This window comes from Lethenteron reissneri, chromosome 18 (assembly GCF_015708825.2).
Source record: "Lethenteron reissneri isolate LAM-NWPU_2019-01 chromosome 18, ASM1570882v1, whole genome shotgun sequence".
Lineage (NCBI taxonomy): Eukaryota > Metazoa > Chordata > Hyperoartia > Petromyzontiformes > Petromyzontidae > Lethenteron > Lethenteron reissneri.
Window position 1 is genome coordinate 10,489,573 of NC_083796.1, and position 13,290 is coordinate 10,502,862.

The 13,290-nt window shown below is 43.2% G+C and overlaps 1 protein-coding gene across 1 annotated transcript; it reads left to right on the forward strand.

Moving 5' to 3' along the window:
- Positions 1–1,227: 1,227 nt before the first annotated feature.
- LOC133343854 (cilia- and flagella-associated protein 95-like) lies at positions 1,228–12,976 on the forward strand. Its single transcript, XM_061553772.1, has 6 exons — positions 1,228–1,501; positions 2,025–2,133; positions 4,700–4,821; positions 5,914–5,988; positions 8,066–8,129; positions 12,284–12,976. Exons 1-6 carry the CDS (start codon positions 1,407–1,409, stop codon positions 12,455–12,457), a joined length of 639 nt encoding a protein of 212 aa, XP_061409756.1. The 5' UTR covers positions 1,228–1,406; the 3' UTR covers positions 12,458–12,976.
- Positions 12,977–13,290: the final 314 nt, after the last annotated feature.

Consider the following 13,290-nt stretch of genomic DNA (forward strand, 5'->3'; position numbering starts at 1 on the left):
CCAAACGACATGTCTCGGACCGCATCCGTGAACATAAAGCTGACCTGAAACACGGTAGGACTAACACCTCAGCCGTGGCAGATCACTGTTACAACTCAGTGGGCTCACATGATATTGACTTCTCCAAGACAGAGGTTCTCTGCAAGCCATCTGGCTATCATGAGAGATTCGTTCATGAGGCGATCCACATATACAAACACAGAGACAACTTTAACCGAGAAGATGGATTCTGGCTCAGCAATCATTGGAAGGACGTAATAAACCATTTCGATACACATTAGGGTGTGTAGAATAATACATAGTGTGATATTAAATGTATAAGATATAGGTTGGTTTACAGCAATACAGTATATAATTTAATGTTGGGTTTATCTATGGCAGTATATAGTACGGTATATGCTCGTGTGATGTAAGAGAATAAGGTTTAGATGGAAGCATATTATAGAATTTTTACGAGGTAAAATTGTAATGTATTACTTGCTGTTAGTAACTCAGCTTATTATAGAGTATAGTAAGTATACTGATGGTGCGATGCAGTTTATACTTTAGTTTTTTATGTAGTTTATACTTTAGCTTTCTACGTGTTGTTGAGTAACTGCAGCTACATATCATTAACATTCCTTTCCTTTGTTACTGCTAATCCCTGCACCCCCCTTGGTTGCTGCTGATCCTGCATAATGCATGGGCATAATATGACTTTGACACCCCCCCGCCCAACGCCTACGCATTTTCCATGAATATGCTAAATCCCTCTTCACATGCACATTCTTTTTGTTAAGGCGCTCTTCAACCCCCAATGCAGCTTATATATAAGCTCCTAGTTTGGTAGTGTCTCATTCTTCACCTGAAGACGGCTGCTTGCGTTGTAGCCGAAACGTCGTGAGAATTGTTTTATTATGTTTTATTTTTATTATTTTATTACTTCCCTTCTACGTGACTTTACCGAAAGAAACAAGAAGATGAATCCCTGCAGTCACGAAAGCTTTAAATCGAAAAGTGCCATCTTAATTTACATTCTATACATAAAAAAATCCGCTAATCTATTGGACGTTACGCGTTCAGTAAAGCAGTTGAATAACCCTTTACGTTGCCAAATCGGTAACCAATAATGCCGAGGAACGAATGCAATAAACATTATTGACTTTCTCTGCACCTTTCAGAAGCGCGTATGTGTGGATGCCGTCTATTCACCGCCGGCTTCACTGAGTGCATTCGTAGTGTTTGTTAAAAGTGCACCATGGTGATGCCCGCAGTCGTCATGTAAACACAGCGGCACAGAGAGCGCTGGAGCTGACGCCGGGAGCTCAGGAACGATTTACTGCTTGCTGAAACAGGGCCCTCTTTACGAGCCGACTTTTATTTTAAAGGAGATCTTTCCTTGTTCCAGCAATCTTTCGACGCAAATCATGTTTTCCGTGCCATCGTACGTGGAGCGGAAAGGCTCACTCTACCTGAAATCGGACCACATGGCTTATAGCAGGCCCATCCTCATCTCCAACTGGTATGTGCTCTAACACGAATAGACAACGCTACACTTTGCCCAACGGGGCCAAATCTATCGTTTGGGCTTACTTCGAACTGCGATCTTTATTTCATGTCTATCAAGCAAGTAATACCACTATGGCGTGTTTAACAACAATAAAAGACAATAAAAGACCCAACATAAGCACGATACTCTCTGCTGGTTATTTGCTGTATTCCATTCTCAACATTGTTCTGCCATATCTCATATACTGTAAGCAAAACATCAATTCGATGGACCAGCAGGAACTGTCGTTGTTGAGCACAACACATGTGTCCGTACATATTTGCTTGTATAATATAGGCAAGGCCACCCAATGTACATACTACAAGCACCACACATTTAAATCTCGCTCCCTTTGCTCTTTCCCTTTCCATTTCAGCACTTAACCTCTTAGAATCCCTCTGTTGTCCGCCTTTAATTCACCACCTTCTTCTCTCACCGTCTGCATGACAACCACCGTTGCCTGTGCCCCCCCCCGACTCCGTCTTGTGCTTGCCAGGCACCAGGCGCGTGAGGCCGAGCCCAAGGATTACGACGTGTCACATTCCATGGGCAATCGCAGCATGCACCTCTCTACCTACAGACGCCTCGGCAACTCCTCCCACGAGGTCCGTGCGCGTGTGTGTGTGTGCTCGCGCCACACACCCCCGTTGTATGATCCACGTTTAAGCTTCTTTGAAAAACACTGGTCAACACACTTTTTCTGGCATAAGGTATTCCAACGGTTTTAATGTAATTTTGGGGTGCTGATTCCAAATCTGGCATCAGTTTTTGTCTATCACATCAGGTTTTTGAGATATCAAATATTGCATTTTGTATAAAAACTGCAGAAGAGAAATATTAAATAAATGTAGATATCTACATAAAATTATATTATAAACACACTATCCTAAAAATACAGCACCATATTTTAACACTAAAGCAGTCACTGACTCGCAACAACTTGCAATCATAAGTGACAGAGTTAATTTCGGGTAAAATCAATGAAAATGGGGTATGCCGATAGCATACAATGAGATGTGATAGAGCAAATCTGAGATCAGATTTGGAATCGGCACACTGAAATTAGTCTAAAACAGCTGCAAAAGTCCAGGCCAGAAAAAAAAATTTTTTGTTGTTGACCAGTAAAATCGATCGAAACTAAAAGTGAACTCTTTTTTATTTAATTTTACCAGGTAAGGGCCCACTGAGCTATACAGCCCTTTTTTCAGAAGCAATCTGGTTATCACAAATGACAGCTTAACGAAGTGGCATCACGATGTAGAAACTTATAGCAGCCAAATACTTTAAAGCAGTGGTTCTTAATCTGAAGTGCACGCACCCCCTGGAGGTGCGAGATGCCCTTTCTAGGAGTGCGAGACATGGACAGATTTGTTTCGAAGGTAAATCATCGAAAAGACAAATTAAGCACGTGCACGTGATTGCAACTACTTGTTTCATCAAACCTATGTATTTATTAACATACATTTTTTTGTACGATTGAGAACCAAAGGGTTGCTGGTTGCAGTAAATATTAAGAACCACTGCTCTAAAGGCAGGTTTCAAAATGTGGAGTGGAAAATAAACCAGAGGACCCGGCTAAAAATCCACGCGACCACGGGGAGATCATGCCAACTCCAAATATACAGGCGTCAGGGGTGGGGGGGGGTCGGGTTCGAGAAACCCCACGACCTTCAGTATACTGGGCGAGGGAGATAACATCTCGCTATCGTCGCGCCTCTGTGAGTGAGCAAAGGATTTTCAGAGAGAATTAGTGGCACTCTCTGCCACCCACTGCCCAGGGAGCTCTGTGCCTGGGCTGTTTATATCCCTGTTAGAGGGACCTTGCTTTAGGTGTGGGGGAGGCAGACACACACTCAGGGCGGTGTGGGCGGTGCGGCGGGAGGGTTGCATGACAGCGAACCCTAATCTAAATTTGGACACGTTTAAAGCTAAACAAAATTAATATCGGAATCATAGGCGACAGTTTGGCTTCTATATTTGAGCGGTGGTGGGGGTGTGTCGCTTTATCGCTCACACGAGGAATCGCGGGTGCATGCAATTCTAATAATTTAAACAAATCTTTATCGGAAACTACCGAATATAAATTAATTAAAGGGGTCCAAATTTTGACTTAAAACTTTCGTGACTGCAGGAATTAATATTCTTTGGTTCTTTCGGTTAAGTCACGTAGAATTTTTTTAAATAAGAATGAAAGTGATAAAAAAAACCACAACGTTTCGATCGCAACACAAGCGTTTGTTTATTTTCATTGTTTTTATTATTTTAATTTTTGCGATCGAAACGTCGTGCTATTTTGTATTTCTTTTTATTTAATGTTTTATTATTCTATTTTTCATTCACTTTATTTTTTTATTATTTTTCTTCGATCTACGTGACTTTACCGAAAGAACCAAAGCATATGAAGGTGTCCAGTTTGGGAGAGGCGTTGCCTCCCCCATGCACCCCCCCCCCCCGCAAACTCTGCCCATGATCGGGATGGTCCGCATTTGTCCATCGTGTGCGTACGGCTCGAGCTCTTGCACCCCCACCCCCCTCCCGTGTGTATATGAACATCATGGCTCTCGCATAATGTCCGTGATGCAGTCATTTTTAGTCCGTCGATGGTCGGCTCATCTCGACGAGCTGCACACGATGCACTCTTTAAAGTTGCATTTTTCATAACTGATTTTCTTATGCTAATGTTTGGCGTTTCGACATCGCGGAGTAGCACTGATTTAGGATTGATTGGTACCCCAGTCGCGGAGTTAAGTAACACCCCTGGAAAAAATCGTGTCCCCGAAATAAAATATTTAGTTGCCTCGGCCCATTTTGTATTGTTTAGTAACCCCAGGTTACCGCCATAAGGATCATATGCCGAGAGGCTGTGGTCGCTTGGCTTGACTGACAAACAGATGCACGGGGAGGGGGGGGTTGAGCATGCAGCAAGGTGTTGTCGTAACCTGTGTGTTGTGAGTTTAACACGTAGGCTTGTGTTGTCAATGGACTAAAGCTCCGAATAACGCTGTGTCCCAGCTGTTTACAAGGCAGGCACCCTGCCCTTTCCAAACCCCCCACCCCCCCACCCTCCCCATGGCTGACTGCAAGGATTTGTGCTCCAATTTTCACACCTTCGGTGGAGGAGGGAAGAGGGAGGGGGGGGGGGTCTGTGTTTGTAACCACTCTTCTTAACAGGATTGGAGAACGACGACGGGATCGCAGCTGGAACAGATTCTACTCCTCAAGCCCCGCGGGTCGTGGGGGACACAGACGCGTCCATTGACCGTGCAGAACCTCCCCGTGACAGAACATAAAAGGTGGGCCGTGTGCGCGCGTGTGTGTGCGTGTCCGTGTGTGTGCGTGTGTGTACGTGTGCGTGTGTGTGCGTGTATGTGCGTGTCCGTGTGTGTGCGTGTGTGTACGTGTGCGTGTGTGTGCGTGTATGTGCGTGTCCGTGTGTGTGCGTGTGTGTGCGCACGTGTGTGTGCGTGTCCGTGTGTGTGCGCGTGTGTGCGCGTGTCCGTGTGTGTGCGTGTCCGTGTGTGTGCGTGTGTGCGTGTCCGTGTGTGGGGTTGGATCCGTTTTTTTGGTTCTCGAATTGCTGTTGAGGCCATTTGGGGATCGAATGCCTCTGTTTGTGAACGTGATTGGACGTAGTTTTAAATGTACGGGGTGGACCAGATGTCTTGTTAACCACCCCCCTGCACCCCCCCCTCCCCCCAATTAATTGACCCCTAACATTTTTCTCACTTGCATTTTTTTTTCTGTTTTCGATAAACCTTACTTTTTCAAAATTATATGTTAAGTTTTAGAGAACTAAATGGGGGTCACAAGATATTTGGACCAGCCTTTGCAAGTGCATGATCATGATGGGCCTCGATATGTGATTACAAAAATGTATGTACTGTACTTCATTTGCATGGTGTAGGATGATAATTTGATCACGAAGGTTATAAACATGACGATATGTTGTGTAGTTTATCTACATCAGAACAAGAGCAATAGTTCAGGTAAAGGTGCAGTATGCAGTTGCCTGCTCACACCAATTATGGCAGATGTGCCTCCAGCAATATTTTAAACCTCGCTTGAAAACTCATTTCTTTTTAACTGCTTTTTGTGTTTTAGTTCGTTGTCCTTTCCCCGCACCTCCGGTTGCCACGGTTGGCTACGTACGGTGCAAAAGAAGTTCAACATACACTAAAGGGAGCCCCTCTAGAGGGTATTTGGCCTACTCTTCCGCGCTGCGTCAGACGTCTTGGATGAGCCGGCAGTACTCGCACTTTAGGCCAGCACACGCGACGTGGTGAGCGGCTAATAAAACCAAACGCACCGTTGAACAACGTTCACAGTTATGTATGTGTTGTTTTTAAAAAAAATCTAATATGTGGCTATAAATGTTATATTGGCAGGGACACCAACAGACCTAAGACTGGCGGTGGGGCAGTTTTGCCACGGTATCATCCCGCCTACGACACTTACTTAACGTACGTAACATTGCCGAATGTTTGTGTCTCTACACGTAACAAATGACATATTGTTTACACTTCCCGTGAACCACAAGGCCTACTAGGGTAGGAGTGCATCATTTTCAGCCATCAGTAAGTGCTGTCCGTAAACCCAGACTCATTTCTGGGCAGTATTCAAGTTTTCAAGTTTCATTTATTTGGTATAGCCTTGTGAGCCATGCGGCTCTTAAGTCGGGTGCAACCGCAACAAACAAAATATAAACGGAGAACATCCTTAAGCGACGACGCGCAACAGAAACATCCTGGATAAACCAGCAAATCTTCCTTTAAAAAAAACGCTGTGTGCAAAAATCCCAGTATTAATGATTAGCGCCGATAGCTAATCATCAATACATGCGTACACACAGAATGAGACGATTTCCACCTGTGCACACCATGAAACATTTTATTTTCAACTGTGCAGCATTTTAAAGCAGTGGCTATTAACCTTTACTGCAGCTTTGCACCCCTTTGGTTCTCAATCGTATTTTAAAATATATATATAATGTTAATTAACATCGGAGGGGTTTGATGAATCAAAGTAGTTGTACTTACATGCCCGTGTTTAATTGGTGTTTTCGATGATTTACCTTCTAAAAACAAAAATCTGCCCGTGTCTCGCACCCCCAAAAAGGGCATCTCACACCACCCAGTGGGTGCAGCGTGCACCCCAGGCGACGAGCCACTGGTTTAAAGCATGGCCCTCTTCAAACGAGTAGCAACGGGAAGAAAAAAATACCTGAACTATGAATTGTGTTTTCGAACACGATTCATTCCGCGAATTAGGTGCCTTTCTCCCCCCCAGGGGTGCTTTCGGCGGCGCTCAAAAAATCTCCATTGTCACGTTTGTCACACTCGGGCGAAGCCCCGCGCGCCGCTGGTAGCGTCGCAGAGCTTGCCAGCTGCAAGTTCTCTTTGGGGAAGATTAGTGCCGAGGCGCGTCTCGCAGCGTGCTCAGTGCCCGAAGGGTGGCAAGGCCGAGAGAGAGAGAACGGAGAATGAAGAGAAGCTGCGTTAGGCGGCTGGACAGATGCCGGATTATCGTCGTAGCAAAAGTGGCAAATGCTACGGGCCCCGGCACTTTCAAGGGCCCCGCGCTAAATGATTTCAAGCTATCAATTCCAGTTCAGTGATTCTGAACTTGCTCTATTACTATAGTACTATACCACCGTCAACTTTTATGAACGATTGGGTGTTTAAGGTTAGCGATTTGTCGTAGTATCTGGCTGTATAGCAAATGAAAAAATACAATTACTTTGATATACAAGTTAAAACATTTGTGTTTTAATATTGACGTTTTTTAAAATTTAGGACCCCTTTATAACATATGCTACAGGCTCCTCACTAGCTTAATCCGGCACCGAGTAGGGCCCTGTGCTCCGTTGTGCATCTTGTCGGAGGTGGTGGTGGCGTTGTGCTCTCATCCGCTTTCCCCTCCGCTCTGCTTTTGTTGAACGTTGCCACGTCTAATAATTGGTTTTTTACCCTTCTATCTGGCAACAAAACTGACACCTTTTTTTACGAGGAGCCATGTTTGCATAGACCACAATACCTGCAGCCATAATGCAAAAAAAACATAACTTTGATAATATATTGATTGGTCCACACCCGAGACAGCTTTCCTTAAAAGGTGTCAGTTTTGTTGCCAGATAGTAAGGTAAAAAAACGATTATATTTTTTTACTGGCAAATGAGGTTCCAATGGTGTAAGTTGCCACGTCTGTCCACAAATTGCACGAATGTCGCAGGCCAAGGCCGCAAGTTTTTGGCAAGTAACAACATGGCACCGTGTTGCAATTTCACAATTGTGCATGTAATTGAAAGCCATTTGTGCTAAATGCTGAAGCAAAGTTGTTTTGCGGGTACAGTGGAACCATTAATTACGGGAAGTTAATGTTTTTTCTCGACCGTTAAAATCGCAGAATTATTTAATGCATGACCATTACGACATTGACTGATAAATACAATATAAATGTATTGAGGTCATTGCCAATGTATAACATTTCATCTTCTCTATTGACTGTGTGTTCGTGGTGTACGCTTGTGTGGTTACCCAGGCGACTGAAAACGATCTATCAGGCTGACTACATCCCACCATACTCGCACATATCCAGCACAAGGGTAAGAAGACCCGCGTGACTTCATCGCAGCTGCAATGCTCACACATTTTATTCAAGCACATTTAAATAAACCCTGAGGCTTCATTAAACACATCCTTCTGCCTCGCAGTGAAATCCCCGCTGCAACATTACAGGCATGAACACGGCCACATACCACAGTATACAGAGACGAGAGAGAAACCGCGCATTTACATGAGTGCACATGCGGTGTGGAAACAGCACTGGAGAGACAAAGACGGCCTGGTCACATCATTCCCTCATTTGTAGTAATAATAATCTCAGTAGGTGCTCACTCATTATACTTGGACCTTATGCTTTATAAGGCCTAACAGGATGTATTGTCTCTGTGTATACACAGGCACACACACACACAAATACAATTGTTCACAAAATCTTAACGAACAAACTCGTGGATGTTTTAGAGGGGAACCGACTTCATATGAAGCTGGGTATAGCAATGGCTTTTCCACCATGACTACATACACAACATCAGTCATCACAGAAAAGGGAAATGAATATCAAATGTCATTATACCTGGATTTTACATATATATAAAATAAGGCACTTGATTCATTGGAACCAAAGCAGTCATACAAACTCTCACAACCAATGCATTCATAATATATCGACATTATTCTAACCATTTACCAAAAAGAGTTGCTAGATTAAGATTGCTCCGAGTCTACAAATCAGCAGATAAGTCAGGCAAGAAGTTACTCTTTCTCCAAGGTTATTTACAGGAACATGATCAGATATTGTGTGAAAATGAGATTGGAGAAATACAAGTTTAAGCGTATATGGATCATTTTCTTTTAGCTCTTTCACATTTAACAAACAGTGAAAGTTCGTTACTGGAAAAAATATTTTAAAACGTCACAAAGAAGGCTACAAAGTTAGTCTCGATAAATATGAGCAGAGAGTTTTGATATAAAGCTTTCGTGACTGCAGGGATTCATCTTCTTGGTTCTTTCGGTAAAGTCACGTAGAAGGGAAATAATAAATAATAAAAATAAATCATAATAAAATAATTCTCACGACGTTTCGGCCACAACGCAAGCAGCCGTCCTCAGGTGAAGAACAGGTTTGTCGGAAAGACAGCGTCTGAATGAGCACCACCAGGCTTGGCAGCGTATATTTAAGCTGGGTTGGAGGGGGAAGGGCGCCTTGACAAATGAATTTGCATATCAATAGGAATTTAGCATATTTATGGGAAATGCAGATATGGGATTAGTCACTACTTGTGAGCAGAGAGTTTGCAAATTATTGTGGGAGAGACGTAATACAACAAAATGTGCATAACTATGGCAGTTATTGAAGCTAGGTCAGGATCAAAATGATGATGCAAAGAGGTGAACATGCTTTTAAAAAATCTGGACTTAATAATGAAGAAAGTTTTCAATCAGTGCTTATATTACCCGCTGTAACAGCAACATGGGCACTGACAATGAAAATGGAACAAACGAGGAAGTGTGCAGAGATGCTCGCTAGAAAAATGAAACTGATAAAGAAAAAGTAAAGAGACGGGGAGACCGCCGCCGTTACGGAGTGACGAGATGAACGCACGTGCCGGGGAGTGCGATGGTTTGTGGGCATCACAGGGGACGATGAGTGATGGTGACGGCAGTTGGATACACAACAGCTGATGGTAGTGCCGATGCGACGGCGAGATTTTAAGCAACGCATGAGTTCGATTGACTTTGACGCACAAACGTGCGCCTAATGCATATTGAACACCCCTTGAAAAGAGTCCGCATAGCACAGTACGAGCTGGGGTTTTTTTGTTGTTCAGATGCACTTTCATTGTGTTTATTCGTGTGGACCTAGATCTTGCCTTAATTACACCGATGTTGGTTACATTATATATAAATGGTTCTGGTCGAGTCTTATATTCAGTTTCATCTATTAGGTATGGCCCTGTGAGCCATTCGGGTGCAACCGCAACAAACAAAAAACAAAAACATGAACAAGAAAACATGTTAAAGTGACTATGCGCAAACAGAAAAATCCAGGAAAAAAACTGCAAAGTCTTCCAGAAAAAATGAGATGTGACTGGCGGTGAACTCTTGAGTATAAAATCTCATCCAGGTCAAAGCAGCCTCCCTTCTCCCGCTCAGAGGGACGAGTGCCAACACATGTAACAGTAAGGAAGGTGACCAGAGTCTGCGTGCCGTGCTCTAGCCTCAAATCAAGAGGAAATTGTTTTATCTGGCCCAGTGCCCAGAGAAACACAGACAGACACCACCCATGCAATTGCCCTGTGTCTGTGGGCTACGGCACTTTAGCTGAGTGCAGATGCCTGACCTTTGATAGCTGAGGATGTGTGCGCACAGTTACATGATTATTAATATGCCTGCCGGACTTTAACATACAATTCCTGATCTAACCGTTTATAGGCTATACGTGTATAATAATAAGAGTAATACGGTGTAAATACTATCTGGTTCTTTCGGTAAATTCACGTAGATAGAAAAAATAATAACACGACGTTTCGGTCACAACACAAATCAAGACCAATACAGTATAAATTGAGATTTTATTATAATGCCATTCAAAATCAAAGCGTCAGATGTTCAAACGAATATTGGCCAACGCACATATTCACGGGTAGTACAGATCCTGTGGCTTCAAGTCCACGATTCTTTGGTTGAACAGCACTGTCGCTCCGTAGGGTACATCAACCGACGCTAATTTCCCTTCAAGTGGTGTTTCTTACCAGGTGGTGATCGTTTTACTCGGCCTGCGGTGGCGATGAACTGAATCAACCTTGAAGCATGATCACCCGTTTAGAAGCACTGCTGCCTCGCCAGATGGGTTTCAATGTAGCCATATGGCGTGATCATCATCATCATAGTCGCGATGACATCACCGTTACTTTATTTGAGAAACGGATAGAGGAAGACACCTTTAAAATTCTGGCAAATCGCCTGATGAAGCTGGTTGTATATCACCAGCGAAACGTCCCGGTGCTATATTTTTAAATATTTACTCTCCAACACACCGGTGTGCTGAACTAGTAACTAATTGGGACCTTTTGTTTACGAGACATCTTACTGATTGGCTGTGTCGGGTGGTGGTGGATTACTGACACGTTTATATTTATGTGATCTAAGCCAAAAAAAACGTTATTATGAATCATCACGGTCATTGTCAGCAGCAAACGATCACTCCACTACTGGATGAAGACCTCCACAAGTTGCTGCCACTTCTTCATTTGACACTATGATTTTGAATGATGATAGTAATCATAAAAGCTATTTTGGTTTTGAAGCTTTCATGACTGCAGGAATTACTCTTTGGTTCTTTCGGTAAAGTCACGTAGAAAAAAAATGAAATAATATTTAATTTGCGTGACTTTACCAAAGAACCAAATAATAAAATCTATTCTTTTTTAATTTACTTAGCCTCACACGATCCTATATGCAGCGATACATTTTGCGATATTTGATATTATTTTATCATTGTTCCCATTTTAATACTGCGACGTGATTCGTGTTGCATTTTGTAAAAAAAATCAACATGGTTTGTCTTGTACGTAAAAAAAGAATGGTCCTTGTTATTGGAACGTGGAATTTGAGCTAAGCGTTCGAGGGCCATTGACGAAGATGAGCACCAGACAACGCTCACTTGAACGTGGAAACACTGACTCCTTTTATCGGTAGAAATGTAATTGATGAGTGGAGGTCGCACTTCGGATGCGCTTCTGCAGCCGTCTGGAACGCTCTTCCGATATTCGTAAGTTACTGGAGATATGGACTTTTAAATCATCTAGATTGAAAACTCATTGTCTAGAACGGCTTTTCGTGTTTAGTTTATTGTCCTTCCCCCTGCACCTCCGTTAAGCATGGTTAGCTACGTACGGTGCGAAATAAGTTCAACCATACACTACACTATACACTACATACTACACTACACACACAACGCTACGCACTACACTAAGCACTACGATACTAAATTGAATACTAATTTCTTTCGAACTGCTTCTTTGTGTTTATGTTATTGTCCTCCCACCCCCACCCCCCCCGTACGTCCAATGAGCGCGGTCAGCTACGTACGGTGCGAAAGAAGTACAACACTGCACGCACACACACACACATCCACGGCGCATTCCCATTGTCCGCGTGTTTCCGCCATTGATCCGCTGTTGACCGCTCGCAGGCTGGGCCGCCCTTCCCGCCGATTCTCTGGGGCTCGTACAGGAAGCCTCCCACCCAGTTCACGGCCACAGCCGCTGTCCACCCTCACTCTGGACAGAGCACGTGGCAGGACGAGCAAGACCCCGGCACCAACAACATCTACAACGTGAAGCGACGCTTCAGCGCCTGTGGATGACCAGATCGTAGGCAGGCCAATAGCCCCAGCTTCATCCCCCCCCCCCCCCACGGACGAAAAAAAACTGCATTCGAAAAAATAGACAAGTGTGGTGATCAATGCGCAGTATACGCTATTAAAGGGTCGATTTGCCAACACCAATTTGAGTGTAATTTAGAAGGGCACTTTGCACTAAGAAAGGCGTACGTTAAATACAATGTATTGATGTCGATATGATTTCACCTAGCCATCTGTGAATGGAGTCCCTAAAATAAGTCAATTATAACATTTTCACAGACTCGAAGGTTATATTTTAAATCACAAAGCCCTTAGAGAATTCCTTACATAAAATGTAATTTAATGATGTTGACTAATCCCTTCATATGCATTTCTAATTATGTTCTTAAATCTTTATTTGCTGATCCTTCAGAATATTCTGGTTTCTATCATTTATTTTTATTGATTTTAAATGCTATTGAGATGCCTTGTGGTTGACTTTGTTGTTGGAAGTAAAGGAGAGTTTATCCGAATGTGAACGCATACATTTGTTGCCTCTAACAATAACATCCCTTCATCAGCTTTTTCTGATCAATATTGTATGTGGGTTCGCGGTTTATGAAAACAACGATGAACTGATGGCTAGAACAATCAGCACATGCTCCTGGAATTTTCCCATATTCCCATATATACTGTGTGTTGAAAGTGAATCAGTAAGAGGGCCCTTTTAATAATAAATAGACATCCCGTGAAATTCACGAGTTTTAATGATCCACTGCATAATCTACACTTCCCGGCAATAAAGTAGTTACATTTTCGATCTTGTCTAAGATCCATTAAAAAAAAAGTGCATAACA